The 21,645-nt window shown below is 40.1% G+C and overlaps 1 protein-coding gene across 1 annotated transcript in view; it reads right to left on the minus strand.

Annotated features, from left to right (window-relative positions):
- tcf25 (transcription factor 25 (basic helix-loop-helix)) overlaps positions 1 to 21,645 on the minus strand; it is a 283,115-nt gene that overhangs the window by 186,128 nt on the left and 75,342 nt on the right. The window contains exons 4-5 of the mRNA XM_056253099.1: positions 19,439 to 19,566; positions 19,279 to 19,344 (exon numbers count right to left, since the gene is read on the minus strand). Of these exons, the coding sequence (XP_056109074.1) occupies positions 19,279 to 19,344; positions 19,439 to 19,566 (194 nt within the window). The remainder of the gene's footprint in view (positions 1 to 19,278; positions 19,345 to 19,438; positions 19,567 to 21,645) is intronic.

Below are 21,645 nucleotides of genomic sequence, written 5' to 3' on the forward strand. Positions count from 1 at the left end.
ACATCTGTAGACTCCTTTATGTGTACATTCTTTATAAACCCTAGAAATGGTTGTGCGTGAAAATCCCAGTAACTGAGCAGATTGTGAAATACTCAGACCGGTCCGTCTGGCACCAACAACCATGCCACGCTCAAAATTGCTTAAAATCAACTTTCTTTCCCATTCTGACATTCAGTTTGGAGTTCAGGAGATTGTCTTGACCAGGACCACACCCCTAAATGCATTGAAGCAACTGCCATGTGATTGGTTGATTAGATAATTGCATGAATGAGAAATTGAACAGGTGTTCCTAATAATCCTTTAGGTGAGTGTATATATAGTGGGAGAACGAGTATTTGATACACTGCCAATTTTGCAGGTTTTACAAAGCATGTATAAGTCTGTGATTTTTATCATAGGTACTCTTCAACTGTGAGTGATGGAATCTAAAACAAAAATACAGAAAATCACATAATATGATTTTTAAGTAATTCATTTGCATTTTATTGCATGACATAAGTATTTGATACATCAGAAAAGCAGACCTTAATATTTGGTACAGAAACCTTTGTTTGCAATTACAGAGATCATACGTTTCCTGTAGTTCTTGACCAGGTTTGCACACACTGCAGCAGGGATTTTGGCCCACTCCTCCATACAGACCTTCTCCAGATCCTTCAGGTTTCGGGGCTGTCGCTGGACAATACGGACTTTCAGCTCCCTCCAAAGATTTTCTATTGGTTTCAGGTCTGGAGACTGGCTAGGCCACTCCAGGACCTTGAGATGCTTTTTGCGGAGCCACTTCTTAGTTGCCCTGGCTGTGTGTTTCGGGACGTTGTCATGCTGGAAGACCCAGCCGCGACCCATCTTCAATGCTCTTACTGAGGGAAGGAGGTTGTGGCCAAGATCTCGCGATACATGGCCCCATCCATCCTCCCCTCAATACAGTACAGTCGTCCTGTCCACTTTGCAGAAAAGCATCCCCAAAGAATGATGTTTCCACCTCCATGCTTCACGGTTGGGATGGTGTTCTTGGAGTTTAGACCAAAAAGCTCTATTTTTGTCTCATCAGACCACATGATTGGCAAACTTCAGACGGGCCTGGACATGCGCTGGCTTGAGCAGGGGGACCTTGCGTGTGCTGCAGGATTTTAATCCATGACTGCGTAGTGTGTTACTAATGGTTTTCTTTGAGACTGTGGTCCCAGCTCTCTTCAGGTCATTGACCAGGTTCTGCCGTGTAGTTCTGGGCTGATCCCTCACCTTCCTCATGATCATTGATGCCCCACGAGGTGAGATCTTGCATGGAGCCCCAAACCGAGGGAGATTGACCATCATCTTGAACTTCTTCCATTTTCTAATGATTGCGCCAACTGTTGTCGCCTTCTCACCAAGCTGCTTGCCTATTGTCCTGTAGCCCATCCCAGCCTTGTGCAGGTCTACAATTTTATCTGATGTCCTTACACAGCTCTCTGGTCTTGGCCATTGTGGAGAGGTTGAAATCTGTTTGATTGAGTGTGTGGACAGGTGTCTTTTATACAGGTAACGGGTTCAAACAGGTGCAGTTAATACTGCACCTGTTTGAGTGGAGAACATCAGGGCTTCTTAAAGAGAAACTAACAGGTCTATGAGAGACGGAATTCTTACTGGTTGGTAGGTGATCAAATACTTATGTCGTGCAATAAAATGCAAATTAATTCCTTAAAAATCATACAATGTGATTTTCTAGATTTTTGTTTTAGATTCCGTCACTCAAAGTTGATTTCCATTACACGAGAGTAGATGTTAAAACTTCATGCTGATTTGTACTCGGCTTTCGCCAAGATAAGCAACACTAAGACGTAGCTTTACAGTAAACTATGCATCACCCATTTACGCTTCTTTATGGTGGTGTGACTCCCCTTCTGTCCGGCGTTAACGACTGCAGTGTACTTGGCACGTCAACACACACGACAGCTGCAACTACAGTGTGGTCTCCCTAGTGGACCAGCATGACAACCGTCTGGATTGAGCCAAGTAGGGGACATCTCTAGGGTCTTCAAATGGGCACCTTCCGTCCTCAGTGTTTCGTTGACTAGCCCACGACACCTCAAGAGGGCTCGACAGTGACTCTGGCGTCCCAGAGTCACCCCCCTCCGTCCCCCACTCAACTCAGACCAGCTTACTGACCTCTACATCCCTCCTGCTGCTGAGACCTAACCACAATCTCTCCGCAACCCAACCATACGAGTGAACCCGTTTGACTAAGGCTGTCGAGCCCCACTGGTGCGTTAATATGCAGTTTCAGTGGCAACGGTTCCGTATGGCATACCACCTACCGCAAAAACACAATACCTGCCCAACCACCCGTCATTCACGCAATATACACAGGAACGTAATGACTGTAAATACTATACAACCTATACAAATAAACCAACAGACTCTTCAAGTTTTCAAGAATTATACGAAACCGTAGTGTGGCGGCCTGTACACAGCCAGATAGAATCTTTCCGTCTCAACCACAGCCAGTTGCTGCTCCTTTCTGCTGCTTCAGATAAGTTCTTTACTGTGCGACGCAACTCTTGGCCACTGAATCCGACGTCTCTGAGGAACCGGGTTGTAGAGTGTGCCACAAAACCTCGACAACCCACTTCCACTGGATAAACCTGGACTCTCCATCCTCGCTGTTCTGCTTCAGCGGCCAGAGGAGCATACCGCAGTTTCTTCCTCTCATATGCCTCATCTACCGCATCCTCCCATGGCACTGTTAACTCTATCAGTTGAACAATGAGTGCTGATCCAGACCACAAAACAATATCTGGTCGTAGGTTAGTGGTGGCAATCTCAGGTGGAAAAATAAGCCGTTGATCAAGATCAGCCAGCAGCTTCCAGTTGTCCTGGGCGAGAATTGGTGTTAGCACCTTTTCTTGGTGGTTGCTCGCCTGGGCGGAGGAATATTGTCTTCTGCGTGTAATGTTTTGCTAGAACAGGCGGCAACTTATTGGTCATACTACGCTTGCCTTCCAATGCTAAAGCCAAACATCGCAATACTTGGTCATGGCGCCAAGTAGTAATGGGCGATATAAACGATATGCAATATAAACGATACAAAATTGGTCTACGATATGGATTTTCATTATATTGCACTATCGCGATAATGCATGTTGACGCAATCTACCCGCAAAATTTAGAGCCACGAGCTGCAAACGGCTGCAACGCATAATCGTATTCGTCATCTTGAGTAAACATGGCTGAAAGCGAAACGGAGGAGCTGGTAAAAAAAAAAACCGGTGCAACATCCATTGGTTCGGATATAAGCCATCCGACGAGCAGCGGCAAACTATACTCTGTAGGGGCAACAGTTCTGGCTAACGCCTGTTTCACACATACTCCGTTTGCAGTGCATATGTAGGCTATGTATTTTTTCCGTACCCATGTTAACAGGCCTGCACGTGGATGCGGTGCTGCAATGCGTTCCAGGAGCGGTCTGTATACAGCAGTGCAGCGATCGTTTCCACACAGTCTATTTTTGCTGTGCTGCACGTGCTGAATTAAAGTGACAGCGCATGGTTCATGGTCAAAATGAACACGGATTGATATGAAAATATAGTAATCTTTTTTACTAATATAGTTTAAAAAAAAGTATACTATTTTTCAATCATTTTCTTTTTAACTTTAAGCTCGGGGTAATTAAAGCAAGGAAACTACACAGTAACATTACCTCAACAACGCGACAATGGATGCACTTGTCTCTTCGTGAAACAAGTTCTTTGTGATTGCAATATTTATTGTAAAAAAGACTTAAATGCAAAAGAAAAGGTATGAGAGAGCTGTTTGTCAATTATGTATGTTTTAATTTAAAATGTTTGCGACGTTAACATAAATGTATAAATGTTTTGTCACTTGCTCGAGCAACTTAATATATAAATCTATATAGAAGTAATAATACGTTTTTAAGTGTATTAAGTTTAAACGTGAACAGCCTAAGTCTTGTGAAAGAGTGCGTATTAATAGCCTACTGTCTGTGTACAAATAGAATCACAATGCTGAAACTCTTTTAGATTATTTTATAAAAGACACTAATCCTCTATTTTTTATAGGGCTGTATTCAACCAAAGAAATCCTTAGTTGACCAAAGTCTTGTTCTGCGCAACGATTAGTCGACTAAAAAAGAAAAAAAAGACGCGATGTTTTGATTGAACATTTTTTAACAATTGTCATAGAGCATTTATAAAACAACAACGAAAATACATAAAACTATAATAATAATAATAATCTTTGAAAATTAAGTGATTTTTTTTAACTGCAAAAAGTGAGGAGCTCTGTCCTAGGTCTAACAGTCACAATCGCGCACCTGACCACACCACACGCTACAAAAAATATAACTGCTATCTGCCACAATGAAAAATCCTAACAAAAGCTCTCGTTTATACAGGCTGTATATTCTTCTTTACTTTCAAAGCTATGGGTTAACTTTTGTCCAGCCGATCTAGGAGTCTTAAAACAAACACACAAAAAAACCCAAAGAGCCTAAAAACAATCCTAATAATAATAGGCTGTATTGTAGGACCACATATAGGTTTATTTTCGTTTTGTTACATTATTTAGGCTATTTCAAATGCGTCAAGTGTACAAATAAAAATAAAAACATATCAAGAAAACACAATCTATTGAGTCAGTATGATAAAGCCATTAAAGGGACTGCTCACGTCTTTTGCGCGCTCAAGTTCGATTTCAAATGTAGGCGCTTGTCTAATTATGCGCGCTCATGATGGAAGCAACGCAGTCGCGTGCGACGCGCTCTTTTTTGTCCACGTGCGTCCACGCCGCATCGAGATAAAAACATATAGTGTATAAAACATAAAAACCGAAACAAGTAGCGTTCTAACTGAATGAATACAGCTAAACTACCTATATCCCTCCTTAGTGAGCACGAAGCGGCAGCGCAGCCAGCCACAGGTGCGAACCGAGTGTTCTATGTGTGTGCGCTAAACTGTGGCGCTGTTACAAAATAGCCTAAATTAAAGCATTTAAAGTTGGGGATAATCCATAGGCTAATTATACTTAGAATACAGTAATAAATAACTGCTTATAACGGAATAAATATCAAGGAGTAAATCATTGAAAATTTCTTTCTATTGGTAAAAAAAAAAAAAAAAAATGCAACTGGTCGACCAATAAGAATGTCAGTTGACCAAGACGGCATCGTTAGTCGACTAAACGACTAAAGTTGACAGCCCAAATTTTTTATTTCAAATCACTATTTTTATTATTAATGTTGTTTGTCGTACAGCCGTAGATCAGTTGCGCAATGCAAACGCACCATATGTGAAAGCACAATAGTGCATGCTGCTCCTGCGCCGCACACACACCGCACTGCACTGCACACGGAGTATGTGTGAACAGGCGTGCACTAAAGGAAATAAACCCAATCCTTTAAGCTTTTTCTTTGTTAAAGTCTCTGCAGCTAATGTACTTGAATTTTATTCATCTGCAACATTATGTTCTATAATTACAGTTTTGCATAATAAATGTTTTTAAAACAAATACATTTAGCAGTTTCCTTATGGTCCGTCTAACCTGTTCTGAAATGGTTCTATTATAATTTATATATCGTGATATATATTGTAAGGATTCAGGGCGGATCTAATCCGTGGGGAATTTGCATAAATTAATTAATAATTGGTAATTAATAATTATTCATACATGTTTGGATTAGATCAGTCTTACATTGAATTTACTCTCCCTCTAAGGGAGGATCTATCATTTTACCTGCATGCATACGTGTATCCTTGCATTTTAACTACAAGTTGATTGCATAGATCACGTTTTACAGACAGGTAAAATTTAATTAGCTCAATTGTCAGATTAATATTGGGGGAATCCCACATATCATCTTACTTCATAGGATTTCAGGAAACGCAATTCTCTGGCCAGAAGAACTGGGTTTTCTGCCCTATAAACACATACTCTTTAAAGTATGTTTAATTTATAAAGCCGTAGCTTGATCTATTCATTTCAGAGACCTGGAGTATGAGCAGACACAGTAACATCAATCAAAATGAATATAATGGATTTAATAAAGGCATGACTACTTATGTATTTACTACGGTTACACGGGATATATGTATTTACAAACACATAGACATCAATGAACAATACAATAAGACATCAAAGTGAACTGTTGAACTATTGAACTGTGTTGTACTACTTTCATGTTATCACTGTGAAGCTGCTTTGATGCAATCTGTATTGTGAAAAGCGCTATATAAATAAATGTGACTTGACTTGACTTGACATCAATGAACGAGAAATGCGTAAAGTTTGGACAATGGATAACTTACACGCGTGAGCGAGTAAGAGAGAGAGGAAAGGGGATGGGGAGAGAGAGAACAGAGAAATTGGGAGAATTTCATTGGCAGGAAGACATTCACCTCTCTGATAACAACACGAAACATCATCTTAAAACTTCTTAGAAGCTCTATAAAGAGATATACTTGCAATCAACTTATGCTATGGTCTCTCTCTGTGTCGCGGAAATCCTGCGCGGCCTTGTCTGGCCGCGTGCGTGAGAGGATTCCTTTGTGTGTGAGGAAGCATCACGTGGGCTGCTTGGCGCGCGTGTTGAACGGAGGTTCACAGTCTTTGGGGTAACATTACCGAAGGAAAATAGTTCGGCTGAGTTCGTTTCACTTCGTAGAACGGAGGAATCACGAGGAGTTAATGTTCCATCTGTGCATGGCTGGCGAAGAAGCGCGTGCTTCGCTCGGTCCGGCGCGTCACGCGGTCACGTGCGCGTGTTTCTCCTTCAAAGCGAGCGCGCGCTCGTTTAAAGGTCCCTTGTAGATGGATTTACTGAAGAGATATGTCACGGGGTTTTCTTTTCAATCGTCGATTGGAATTAAACACAGAGACTTGTCTACAACTGAAAAACACAAACTAAACTAGAAACAAATAAAAGAAAGGCGAAGAACTCGCCCGGAGGCGAGACGTTACATCATGACACGAGGACACCGGAGGAAGAGAGCGAGCGCAGGGGAGAAGCGTCATTTATCACTTTTGGAGAAATCCAGCCTCTTCCTGTTGGCTTGGCCAATTAGAGGGTTGGAAGTTTACAGGCGGGACTTTGGGTTTTATTTCTCTTTGTCTTGTCAGACTGCTTGTCTAATTAAATTATGACCTGTGTTAGGAAGGGTCATTTCTACTGCAGAGATGTGTTATGCACATAATCATACCTTTCACGGTGTGTTCATACATATATCTGGCTGAGTCAAGTCAAGGGCATTTTTACGATATCAAACACGACTGTTATAGGTAAACATTTACATTAAAAATACACCTAGGGTATTTATAATTCACTTTTAAGTTACGGACAAATTATAGTCATTACAATGTGACATGGGCAAATGGACACACATAAAAACACATCGAATATATCGGGTTAAATGTCTTTTAAAGAAAAGAAGTTTCTTTCTCTTTGAACATCAAATTCCAAGTCAGTCATACAAGTGTCTCGTAACAGGAAACCACGCTCTGTCCTGAGCAGGCTTCATTTGTGGGGGATGCGTGCGTGTGTGTGTGTGTGTGTGGCTGTGTGTGTGTGTGTGTGTAAATTTACATTCCAGGCTTTTTGGGTCTTTAGCAGGATGTCTTTAGTCCTTTCAGATTCACCCTTTTAGCCCAGTCCTTACAATATCGTTATCGCAAGAGGCTGCAATGTATATCGCAATATGGATTTTAGGCCATATCGCCCATCCCTAGCGCCAAGTAAACCGACCTTGGCTAAGAGCCACCTTACATCCTGTCAAAATGTGCCTTAATGTGGCAGGTGATGAACACAAAGGACAAGAGGGATCCTCTCCTACCCAGAGGTTTAGGTTCTGTGGTGATGGGAGAACATCATATGTTGACCTAATAAGGAAACTGATCCTACTCTCTTCCATTGACCAAAGGTCTTGCCAGCCCATTTTGCGTTGTTCCACACTCTCCCATCTCATCCACTCTCCCTGCTTGGCCTGGGAAATGGCCTTTATACACCTCATCCTCTCCTCCTGCTTTCGCACCTTGTTGACTACCAGCTTCCTCCTTTGAGCTGGGCCTGCCTTGAGCCATTTAGGAGGAGCTAAACTGAGCCCAAAACCCCTCTTCCATGCTGTACCTGTTCCACGATATCCCTAATTTGAAGGTCAGCCTTTGCCTCTACTAAAGATTTCTTTGCTGACCACTTTCTACCAGTTTTTAACACAGGTGCTGCCTCCCTTACACATTTGTCGCGTGACTCTCCTAAGGTCATTTCCAGTCTGACCTTGGCACACTTAAACTCCTCGGTTAAAGCAGAGACTGGCAGCTGCAATATTCCTTTACTATAAAGTCCCACTCTGCTGAGGCAGCGTGGAACTCCCAACCATTTCCTGATGTATGAACTTATTAACGCTTCCAGCTTGTCCACTGTTGTCAAAGAAACCTTGTACACAGTCAGTGGCCACAGCAACCTTGGCAGTAGACCAAACTGAAAGCACCAGAGTTTTAGTTTGCCTGGTAGAACACAGCTGTTTATGCTCTTCAACCCTTCCACTGCTTGTCGTCTAACTTCTCCCACTCGAACTGTGTCCTTTAGATCCCCATCGTACCATCTCCCAAGACTCTTCACTGGCCTCTCAGAAACTGTTGGTATTGCCTCACCATTAATGAAAAATGTTTTATCTACTACCTTTCCTTTAACTATCGAGATGCTCCTTGATTTAGAGGGCTTAAATTGCATTCGTGCCCATTCAATATTATCTGTTAACTTCCCCAATAACCGATTAGTGCAGGCTACTGTTGTAGTCATGGTTGTCATGTCATCCATGTATGCTCTGATTGGTGGTAGTCGCATCCCAGAAGCCAAGCGCTCTCCTCCTACTACCCATCTTGATGCCCTAATGATTACTTCCATTGCCATGGTAAAAGCCAGTGGAGAAATGGTGCATCCTGCCATTATTCCAACCATGCGGTGCTGAATTTTAAAGTTGAGAAACTAAATTGCAAATCTCCAAAATAGGCTTTCACTAAATTTGTTATTGACATTGGTACTCTGAAAAAATCAAATGCTGCCCAAAGAAGCTCATGTGGCACTGAGCCATATGCATTAGCCAAATCCAGGAATGTCACATGGAGCTCCTTCCTCTCCTTTTTAGCCGACTGAATTCGTTGCCAGATAATATTGTTGTGTTCTAAGCATCCTGAGAACCCTGGAATGCCCGCTTTTTGAACTGAAGTGTCAATGAAGCCATTCTTTAATAGGTAGGTGGACAATCTCTGGGCAATAATGCTGAAGAAAATCTTACCTTCAACGTTTAATAGTGAAATAGGACGAAACTGACTGATGCTTGTAGCATCTTTTTCTTAAGGTATAAAGACTCCACCTGCTCAGCGCCATGCTCTAGGTACAACCTGTTTTTCCCATGCCACTTTTATCAATTTCCACAGAATTCGCAGAACTCCTGAAGCACTCTTGTACACTCTGTACGGAACTCCATTAGGCCCTGGAGATGATGAAGCCCTTGCCTTTCTCACAGCCTGCTCTACCTCTTTCCACTTAGGTGCACAGACCTCCATTTGGTACTCTGGTGGGTTGATAGGTGGTATGTCTGATGGAATTGACATAGGCTCATGCCTTTTTGCATCTGTATGCGTTTCCTCCAAATATCTTTCTAGCTCAACCCTAGATGCTTTTAAAGTGCCATTCTTCTCCCTGGTGAATAACTTCTTTACGAATTTGAATGGGTCTTTATAGAAATTAGCCCTCGCACGTTCCTTCTTTTTGTAGCGTTTCCGTAGACGCTCAGCTCTGCGTAATGTTGCCAGCTTATCTTTTATGGCCCTTTGTAAGAGATTGAGTCCCTCCTTCTGACTTTGTTCTGCTCTTTTCCATTGCATGCTCAGCTGTTTCCTTTCTCTAACTAACCCTTCAATTTTCTGCTGCCGTCTAGACATTCCAGGAGTAGTCTGTACTTTTTCCTTCCTTTTTCCCACACCAAACCTCTCACTTACATATGCGTAAATGATGTCCCCAAATTTATCCAGTTTCTTTTCAACTGTACCAGTTAATCTTTCCAATGCAAAGCATAGATTGCGTTTACCGTGTCCCATGCAGTTTTCTCACAAGCTCTTGGCCATCTAACTCCAGGCCTATGCCCGTTGAGGTTCTTTTCTCTCTTATGCTGTTTAGTCTGACCGGGTTCACAAGTATGAATATGTTCATCACTAACTGTGCAAGCCCTCCTCTCCTCTATGACAAGGGTGCTGATATCCTGCGAGCTGTGGTTTGCTTCCTGTCGCTGGATTTCATTCGACTGACTTGACTGACTTCGTAAGAAGTACTGATCAATGCGAGGCCCTTGTCCCTTCTCCCTCAAGCATTTCATTTTCCCTTGATGAACCTTCAAACCCCTGACCATTGTCGCCTTGCTCCAGCCACAGACACAAACTTGGAGTTCAATGACTTTACTAACTGCAGATCTTGGACTAGTCTTACTCTCCATACTCATATCCGTTTCCATTCCTAAGTCGTAAACCATGTTGTCCAACATTGAGTCATCTTCCGCCCCCGCTCTCGCAGACTCTAGGGGTATTTTTCTCTTTAATTTCTCAGAAGCCTTGGGCGGGTGTCTCCAGCATCCTGTAAACACGGAGCTGGATACTGCCGACAAGGGTAGCTAACCCTTACCAGCCCCATTGGGGTCTCTTTCCTCCTGTCAGCTGTCTCTAAAGGCTGTCACAAGGTCTTTCCCTTGTTGCCAGCAGCACTATTCACCGCAGTCACTGGACGTATCCAGGTCTTCATGATTTCCATTACACGAGAGTAGATGTTAAAACTTCATGTTGATTTGTACTCGGCTTTCGCCAAGATAAGCAACACTAAGACGTAGCTTTACAATAAACTATGCTTCACCCATTTACGCTTCTTTCCATATGGTGGTGTGACTCCCCTTCTGTCCGGCGTTAACGACTGCAGTGTACTTGGCACGTCAGCACACACGACGGCTGCAACTACAGTATGGTCTCCCTAGTGGACCAGCATGACAACCGTCTGGATTGAGCCAAGTAGGGGACATCTCTAGGGTCTTCAAATGGGCACCTTCCGTCCTCAGTCTTTCGTCGACTAGCCCACGACACCTCAAGAGGGCTCGACAGTGACTCTGGCATCCCAGAGTCAGCCCCCTCCGTCCCCCACTCAACTCAGACCAGCTTACTGACCTCTACATCCCTCCTGCTGCTGAGACCTAACCACAATCTCTCCGCAACCCAACCATACGCGCCAACCCGTTTGACTAAGGCTGTCGAGCCCCACTGGTGCGTTAATATTCAAGTTTAGTGGCAACAGCGAAAAATACTATATTTCAGTATTTCTTTCACAGCATGCCGTGTCCTGTTCCAAAAACATGTGAAAAAAACTACAAAGTTTGCTAGGCCAAAAAGACCATTAATCGCGCGATAAAAAAATTAACGCCGTTAAAATGGGTTTGCGTTAACGCCGTTAATAACGCGTTTAACTGACAGCCCTAATATATATACATATTATTAGGATTAATCTACCATCTGAATGTCTCAACAGAAATCGAGACTCATCAGACCAGGCAACATTTTTCCAGTTTTCAACTGTCTAATTTTGGTGAGCTCTGTAGCCTCTTTTTCCTATTTGTAGTGGAGATGAGTGGTACCCGGTGGGGTCTTCTGCTGTTGTAGCCATCCGCCTCAAGGTTGTGCGTGTTGTGGCTTCACAAATGCTTTGCTGCATACCTCGGTAGTAACGAGTGGTTATTTCAGTCAAAGTTGCTCTTCTATCAGCTTGAATCAGTCGACCCATTCTCCTCTGACCACTAGCATCAACAAGGCATTTTCGCCCACAGGACTGCCGCATACTGGATGTTTTTCCCTTTTCACACCATTCTTTGTAAACCCTAGAAATGGTTGTGCGTGAAAATCCCAGTAACTGAGCAGATTGTGAAATACTCAGACCGGCCCATCTGGCACCAACAACCATGCCACGCTCAAAATTGCTTAAATCACCTTTCTTTTCCATTCTGACATTCAGTTTGGAGTTCAGGAGATTGTCTTGACCAGGACCACACCCCTAAATGCATTGAAGCAACTGCCATGTGATTGGTTGATTAGATAATTGCATTAATGAGAAATTGAACAGGTGTTCCTAATAATCCTTTAGGTGAGTATATATTCAAAAATAACCAATAAGAATACCTAAAGTACCGGATCGATAAGCAGTATCGTTAAGAGTAGTAATACCGTTAAAACCTTAACGATACCCATCCCTAGGGACCTCCCAACCTTTACGCTAAGGAGAAAATCCAATGCGACTTTGAGGGGACCGATCGAAACATGATTATGTATTTCTGCTCAGAAAGCGACATTAGACATCAACCACAAGGCATCCGGTGATACTTTTTCATAATGTTTGCTTTCTTTGTATAACGATCTAATAATGTATTAGATAGGACTGTTAAACAGATCGTAATCTAATGAAGATAGAGAATGGGAGCGCTGTCTGCTCAGGCTCTGGCGTTCTTGGCACCATCAAAAATATTCGTTGGGGCATAAAAAAAGTCACAACAACAAACGCCTCTAAGTCATTCAGAGTTCCTACTGGTGGTGCGAATGCAACCACGAAAATGTGCCTAGGGGAACCACCCTGATGGTTAGTTTTTTCTAGTTTCTAAGCTCCTAGAACTACCCGGTGCGAAAGCCCCTTATGTTGTATTCATATATTATTCATTGTGTACTCTTTATTTGAAAGATTATATATAATTTTCAGTGCAAACAGACTTGGTTGGTTACAGTGCTTACTCTTTTTTCTTATTCCATTTTAATTTATTTTTTGCAAAAAATACTATACCGTATTTTCCGCACTATAAGGCGCACTTAAAAGCCTTTAATTTTCTCAAAAAACGACAGTGCGCCTTATAATGCGGAGCGCCTTATATATGGATGGTGAACACACGTTCACCAAGAGGGGGAGACCGCGCCCGGCGATTTACGCCACTATCTGCCAATGGATCGTGGATGCCTGGGCTGATATATCAGTCTCAACTGTGATCCGAGCTTTCACGAAGGCAGGAATAATCTCTTTATTCAGCCAGCTCACATACCCGTATTTACTCCCTGTTTTCGGTCGAAGTCCACAGTAGTTGATTGTCGAGTTCGCGCGCGCGCGATCAAACCTCCTCCGTGTGTTCAACATCTGATTCGGATGAACTATCCGAACTATCCATTTGAGCTGATATTCTCAGAACACCACACAGCACCGTCATCGGCTGACAGCTGACAGTCTGAGTCTCCACTGTTGCTTAGTTACCAATGATCGCGCGCGCGCACTCGACAATCGCCTACTGTGGACTTCGACCGAAAACAGGAAGAAAATACGGGTATGTGAGCTGGCTGAATAAACATCATTTTTATTCATATCTTTATTCATATCACATTTACTGGAGTCAGATTCACCGTGTTCACTCACATGGCTGTGCACTTGTAATGACACATTAAGGTTGTTAAGAGGCTAAAAGCAGGTTTAAAACTTTTCCCGTTTAAGTCAACAGGGTGCGAATTTTAAAAAGAGGATAACACGGTGTAGGCAACACCGGTTTTTGTTGTTGTTCTCTGTACTGACAGCACTCCAAATTTACAAAAAAATGAGCTCAATGTTAAAATTGACCGGAGTTTTCCTTTAACGTTTGAACAACGTTACCATGGGAGTGAACGGAGTTGTCAGAACGCTTAATAAAGTTTGACTTTATCTGACTGTTTTGTTGACATTTGTTGACATCTAGTGGATGCATAACGCAAACCCAGTCAAACGTTTGACTGCAGTATCTTATGCGCCTTATAATCCGGTGCGCCCTATATATGAAAAATGTTTTAAAATAGGTCATTCATTGAAGGTGCGCCTTATAATCCGGTGCGCCGTATAGTGCGGAAAATACGGTAATAGGATTAAATAATCAAGAAGTTGCCATCTAAGGTATAAATCTGTTTATTTTACAGAATGTTCAAATAATTATTTTTCAAATTATTTATTTCTAATTTCATAAATATGTAAATAAATATACATTTAATTTCAGCAACTGTTATGCATGTGCTTTTACTATCTTTAAAATAAATATGATATACATATCAGCCACTGTTGGCATTGGCCATTAAAAAAAAAAAAATCATTATCAGTTGACCATTACCTATTGCAGTTTCTCAAAAAAAAAAGGTTCCCAATATCTCAAAATCAGCTAATGATAAACAACATGCATAACATAACATCTGTTGCTGATATACTCTTTAAACTATTTTTAAGTGAACTGAAGTTAAAACAAATTTATGTGGCCAAGCACAAATTAACCCCCTGGGGTCGGCTATCGCGCCGGCGCGATTGTCTTGCTTTTTTTCTTATCAGTGTAAAAGAGACTCAAAATACTCGGTTGGTTTTGATCTTACATATAAGTGTTGTACATCATTAGATCCTGTTAAGTTTCTATTTTTTTTATGGATACTCACAATAAAAACAAAGTGTTGTGCTTTTCACCAAATAAAGAAAAACAAACATGATGCGAGTTCTGCGTTCTCTCTGTCAGTGAAGTCCATTCTGAAACGCGTCCTAAGATTAACTGTAACTCCGCGATTACTTGTCACACAGGCACGAGAGGTTTTTCTTTATGAAGCTTAAATTCTCTTCTTTTAAATGAAGTAATTTATATAAAAAACAAATATTCTCAGTTTATGCAATCTGTATGAAAAGAGAGTGCTGTCAGTATTTTTTTTCCCAGCTCATTACACTTCATTACGCGTTAATCTGACACGCCCACGGAGGACGCGCGCTATTCAAACGCAAATGTCGGCAAGCCATGACAATGCCCACATCAGCCGTTCCACCGCGGCGGTAAAATGTGTGGTGTATTTGCTGCCTTTTACCGCTAAGAGGCGCTACAATCATAGACTCTGAAAAGTGTTCGTTTATTCCGGTTTATTCTCTCTAATGCGTAATCTGCTGCCGCACCGAAGAATTCAACAAGTGAAACGTAGTTAAAATAATTCATAATCACAATACTGAAATTAGGCTACTGAAATGTAATTGAATAAATAATGAAAACATTTCAACATAAAACATTGCAATAAAAAAACATTTAGGCTACATGAATGAGGCTTTACCACTTTATCAGCGTACAGACGGTAGCTCAGTGGTTAACGCATCAACACGAGCTTCGAGGAGCTTCAATAGACCCGAGATCGAATCTCAATGTAGCATAGGCTATATGTTGTTAACCGATGTTGTCCTACAGCGTTTATATTTTCCCACCTTGATGCTTAAATAGGTAACTGTTTATAACTGTTTACTTATTTAAAGTCAAGAGTTTTGTTTAATTATCATTACAACATAAATTTGCTACATTCCTGTAGAACCGCAGCCGCTGCACAAACGACAAAAACTGATGAAGGAAGATTGTCAGCCGATTGCATCAGAAAATGAAAATGAAGGAGCTCGTCTTTAGTCTGCTAAATTATTGTGTAATGTAAAAGAACACTAAAATTACTTAAGTTTGAAACCAAGTTCGAACATTTCAAGGTTTAAATTTTTTCATTTAAAACAGGGTTGCATCGGGTTTAGAGTTTATTTCTTTTGCGATGCAAAATAAGAAACACTAGGCTAATCTTATTCTTGCGACATTTTAAATTTGTATTGCCAAAGAAATTACAGCTAAATTAAACAATTAAAACAGTACAAAACGAAAATTGTCCAAAGAAACATAATTAAATTAAAAACATGCGTTTCTCTTTGCCTCTCTCGCGCTGGATCTCTTTTTAACAAGTTTATTTATAGTCTCCCTCGCTGCGCGCGCGGGTCTCTCTCGAAATTAAACATTGCAGGGTAAAACACATCATACAGCTGATAATACTGTATATGTCGCTGCGTGTCAGCCATACAAATCACGAAAAAAATATTTAACCTTTAATTGTTGCTTCAAAGACACAGCATGCCTTGTTGAATTCACCTTACAATAACTTCAATTGAAATTTTGTGTGAAAAAAACTTAAAATAGGCTACAATAAATAAACTACAATATTTATAATTTAATAAGATATGGGGTCTACATTTGGACACAGATTTATCCTTACAATAATTTTGCCTGCTCATCAGGCTGGCTATCCGACACTCTCCATATGAAAGAGGAACATTAACACCTTTGTCCAGCAACTGTCCCTCCAACCCCCCCACAGGCTATCGGAGTCTGAGGCTGACTTAACACAAAGAGAAGTCGCAATTCACACTTAAATCCCTATTCTAGACAGTGTTGATAGTGAAGGAATTAAATGATTTAAGTTACATGTAGCCTAGTGATATTTCTGTCATAAAAGTTTATTACTAAATATTTCATTATTTCAATAATTGATGAAATAAAACTGGTTTGGGCCAGCTTTTTCCTAGCAAAACTAAATATAACCTGAAAAAACGCTTGTTAATTTGTTGTCATGAACAAAATGTTCAACTCAATATTAAATTCTACAGGGATCTTTGGATCCTTACAAGGCATGCAATTTGTGAATTAAGTTTTTATTTTATTTTGTATTATTCAAATAAATATCGAAACACGGTGCTTCGTGGTAATGCTGCTAAATTAAATAACATTTATAGAATAATTATGAACTTAAATGAAACAATATCACAACATTTCGACAAATACATTATTTGATCTGTTTTTACATTTTAATTCAGGGCGATTTAGCCTACATAGAGCGAGATTTTCACCCTTGTCTTGTCATTTTCTCATTGGGAAGCGCTTACATTGCATGTTTGAGTAGATCCTCTGTACCTCTCGTTAGCCTATATGAATGAAGTTTACAGTTTTGAATGATGTAAGCCTACTCTACTCTTATCTGTATGACCAAAAAATTACGGGGGGGATTAAAATAATTCAGCAGAAGCAGGGATGTTTAGACCAGAAGGAAATCCTAGTCCCCCCTGGCAAATCACACTTTACTTAAAACCATGTTTTTAAAAAACTCTAGGTTGTAGGGAACAGACCTCTCTGCCATGCACGCGCATGGTCTGCCTCGCATGCACGCTCGCTCTAGATAGATTACGGGATATTTTAACTAATTTGCGGTATAACTAGTCGATCACGAGTGGCTGAGCCACTCGTGATCTCAACAGGTAGATCTATAGATAAACTATATCTTTTAGGAATTTGACCGACCGGGTTGACACTTCAGCGTGAGAAATCGGGGGTGTGGCGTGAGAGCGTGAGATTTGGGTAAATTGCGTGAGTAGCCTACTCTCACGCTCAATGCGTGAGAGTTGGCAGCCCTGAAAAAAAAAAAAAAAAAAAAAAAAAAAAAAATATATATATATATATATATATATAGGCTATATATAATTAATTTTTTTACAGAACTGCTTTTGAAATTACGATTGGTAGCCTATTATTATACAGATGCAAAGTCGTTCTGTTGGACTATTTTGTTCCTTATAGTGTAAAATGGAAATGCATGATAATTGTATTTTATAAATATAAGCAAAAAAAACTGTATGGTGTAACAGAGTTTTAGAGCTAGACAAATCTAAATAAATATAAAATTTACAGCAGACCATGTTTGTGCGGGATTTGAACCCGTGTCATCTTGATGATGAACCCTAAGTTCTACCGCTCGGCTATGATTTTTCTCACTGAGAAATACCCAAACGAGTATGAGTGTAGGCCTATACTTTAGCCTTTTACAGTTTTAAAAGATTATATCTTATCTGTATGACCAACAATTATGGAGTAGGCTATAAATGTTTGTTGTAGGCTTATTTGGAAATTACCATAACTTGTAGTATTTCATCCTTATAGGCTACAGACATTAGCCCCACTTACGTTTTGCTAAATGTCCCTTTGCGCCACCTGGCGGTCGTTTCGCGAACGACTTTGAAATGCGACTGGTTTATTTTGACCGCGGTGGATGGCTAAAAATGGGATGTGGATGGCTAAAAGGTGTGACTAAAAATGTGCTTTTGGCTTTCATTTATATTTTGATTGTTTGTATATATATATACACACTACCGTTCAAAAGTTTGGGGTCGGTACGATTTTAAATACTTTTAAAAGAATTCTCTTCTGCTAACCATGGCTGCGATATTTGATTAAAAATACAACAAAAATCAGTTATAGTATTAAATATTATTCCAGTGTAAATCAGCTGTTTTCTGTGTGAATATATAGTAAAGTGTAATTTATTCCTGTGATCAAAGCTGAATTTTCAGCATCACCAGTGTCAGTGTCTTCAGTGTCAAATGATCCTTCACAAATCAGTATAATATGAGGATTTGATGCTCAAGAAACATTTATTATTATTATCAATGTTGAAACAGTTGTTGGTCTGTCAGTTGTACTTTTTTTTTTTTTTTTTTTAGGATTCTTTGATGAATAGGGTTAGGGTTAGAATCTTTTGTAACATTATAAATGTCTTTACTGTCACTTTCGATCAAATGAATTATTCCTTGATAAATAAAAGTATTGATTTCTTTCCTCCAAAAAATAAAAATAAAATTCTCACTGACCCCAAACTTTTGAACGGTAGTGTGTATATATATATATATATATATATATATATATGTGTGTGTGTGTGTGTGTGTATAAATATTTATTTATTTATAGGCCTATATATATATTGTCCTTGCATTCTTTCTTGTGTGACACCCCTGAATGAAAGGCTCATTAGTATGCAGTCTGCTCAGGTGAGAACTGCCTAATTATTCATGAGGGGGTTGGGCCGTTCCGCCCATCCGCATATTGCCTTTGCAAACAAAAAAATGTTTTTCACAATTTAAAACAATCTATTATTTTATGTGAATGATTAGGCAGAATGATTTTCAGATCAATTCAAAGCAAAAACTCTAGGCAACAACATCCACTAGTCAAAAGTCTTGTGGACAAATATTTAGTATGTTATTTGTGGCCTTATATTAGAAACTTTAGTTTTTAGTTTTTTCAATAACCACGCATAAACAATATTCTCTCAAAAATACAAACATGTATTAACATGTTGTTCACATATTATGGTAGCCCTGTGTGTGCTATATAGAGTGTAATTTCACCTGTGCCATTAATATGTTTATAAGCAACTGAAAAAAGCACAAATGTCAGAGCATGCCAAAACATCTCAAGGACCCCGAAAACACCTCAGACCCCAGAGGGTTAAACTTATAAACTCAATTGGATAAACTGTTAGATAAACTGCAAATAAGGAAAAATAACCTGAAAAGAAAAAATAGCAAAACTAAAAATAGTATTTTAAAATTACCTCTGGTCTCCCAGAACGGCCCGTGCTCCAAAATACTTCTTCAACTCGGTCTCTGGATTCAGATTCCTTTGCGGCCCAGAAGAAAAAGAGATCATTTGAGATTAAATATTTGTCTTATTACATATAAATGGAACAGAATTATGACATGAATGCATCTCACCTGTGTTCCACGTACAACACAGGTCTGTGTTCAGAGGCGCTGTTGTCTGTGCTCTGACGCGACAGGCCTTTACTCTTCTCCAGGGTCTCTAAAATAGCGTCAATATTATCTCCCGCACCCAAATTGTCCTGCAATCACAAAAACGCACTAAATTAGACAAACTAAGCACGTGACCGATCTACAGCATGATTTTGATTATGATATAGCTTTTTTTTTAAACCAAATCAATAAACTAGAGGTTAGCAGCATATAACGTACATTTTCATACACCATTTTCTTGATTTTGCGAAAGACAAGAGTCCCAAAGGAAGCCAAAGGCATGAAAACAGACATGCAAAGTGATAAACCAGACCAATAAACTAGAGGTTAATAATGAATAGCGTACATTTCAGACTAGGGATGTCACGGTACCAAAATTCCAGTAGTCGGTACCTATACCATTAAAATTTTACGGTTCTCGGTACCAATTTCGGTACCACAGCAAAATCAGTTTGAACAATTTTTCCAATTTATTTAATTATTTGAAAAAAAAATATTAAATTCAATTCAATGACGGTACATTTATGAAAGCATTGAAGGCTACATGCTGTTTAAACGAAAATATTGATGATATTGAGAAATATTGCTTATAAAAAAAGCAACCTTCTATGCACACATTATTATTATTATTATTATTATTAGTAGTAGTATTTTTAATTAATGGAGACGTAGTTAAATCTATTGTACAGTAGCCTAATATAATTATTTCTGTCAATTTCTTTAAGTTAAACCAAACTTATTTTGACGGGTTGCCGTGAAGACCTTTGAGTTTCTGTGCGTGTATGATATGACGATATTTTTCTCAAATGAAACGGTAAAATGCTCATGAAGTGACTCTCGGAGATGAATTGAATCATGAATCATGTCACCATATCGTGAGGCAGCAGAGACTGAAAACAGCGCGAGCGTCACTCGTGCTTCAGTGTGTGTGTGTGTGTGAGGTAACGTTAAATGAAACCGCGCGTCTGCGCCGTTCATTCACACAGAGACAAGCAGAACATGCAGGGTTAATATTTAAATAGTCTTTTTGCAGTTTAATATACACAGACACCACATCAGCAGCGCCGGTCGTCATGTCTCAGTGCTTTCATGAAGAGGACGCAACTTCACGCCCTTCGTGCATGCATGCGCATCCAGAACAGGGTTTGACCGGGTACTCGGTACCACCGGTACTTGGTACCGTGACGTTTAATTTTTTTTAGTACCGACTTGGTACCGAAGTACCGGATATTTTGACAACACTATTTCAGACACTATTTTCTTTATTTTGCCAAAGACAATAGTCCCAAAAGAAGCCAAAGCCGTGAACACAGACATGCAGAGTGATAAAAACAGTGAAACCCTGCAGTTCTGTTAAGTCAATCAAGTCATCTTCATTTATATAGCGCTTTTAACAACGTAGATTGTTCCAAAGCTGCTTTACAGTGATAATAGGAAATTAAAGTAACAGAGATTGTTTTGGTTTTATGACAGCTCTAGAATAAAGTTATTTCCAGCTAAAGTTAGTTTTAATTGATTCACTTCCGTCGCAACGATCATTAGTTATTAACTTAGGGCCGCTAACACGACACAGTTTTAACAGAAAACTCTTAAGTTCTCTCTACGCAAACTTTAAAAACACGAACCTGTGAGAACGCTGATGGCGTGCACATGCGTATTAAGAGTTCATTCTATAGGTATGCGCGTTTGAATATACTGTATGTGCGCAGGCATGTAGACCTTCCCTAAAAAACCAACCCGCAACAAACTACTTGTCTGGCCTTAAAATTTATAATACAGAATTTTATTGCTTCGGCGTAGCCACGTGAACCAGAATTATCCCGACAATGATTATCTGTACAGAGGTAAAGGGAGGGAGGCCTTCACAGGGAGGGACTAGTGACACATCAGGACTGCGTTGTCGTCGCGTCCAGACGCAGGTCCTTCATCAGATCTGGATACGGCCTGGATCCGGTGGACTGCGGTAAACCTCGGGATAAAACGACCGACGAAGACTTAACAGAGCAGCCATCAGGTGTTAGACAGTATTCTAGGTTATTACGTGAGGAAGTTTTTTGTCCAATAATTAGAATCTGTTTTTTCAGAATTAAGTAGTAGGAAATTTCTAGTCATACAATTTTTTATATCAGCTATGCATTCCGTTAATTTTGTGAATTGGTAAGTTTCGT

This window comes from Rhinichthys klamathensis, unplaced genomic scaffold (genome assembly GCF_029890125.1).
Source record: "Rhinichthys klamathensis goyatoka isolate OS25496 unplaced genomic scaffold, OSU_Roscu_1.1 h1tg000102l_1, whole genome shotgun sequence".
Lineage (NCBI taxonomy): Eukaryota > Metazoa > Chordata > Actinopteri > Cypriniformes > Leuciscidae > Rhinichthys > Rhinichthys klamathensis.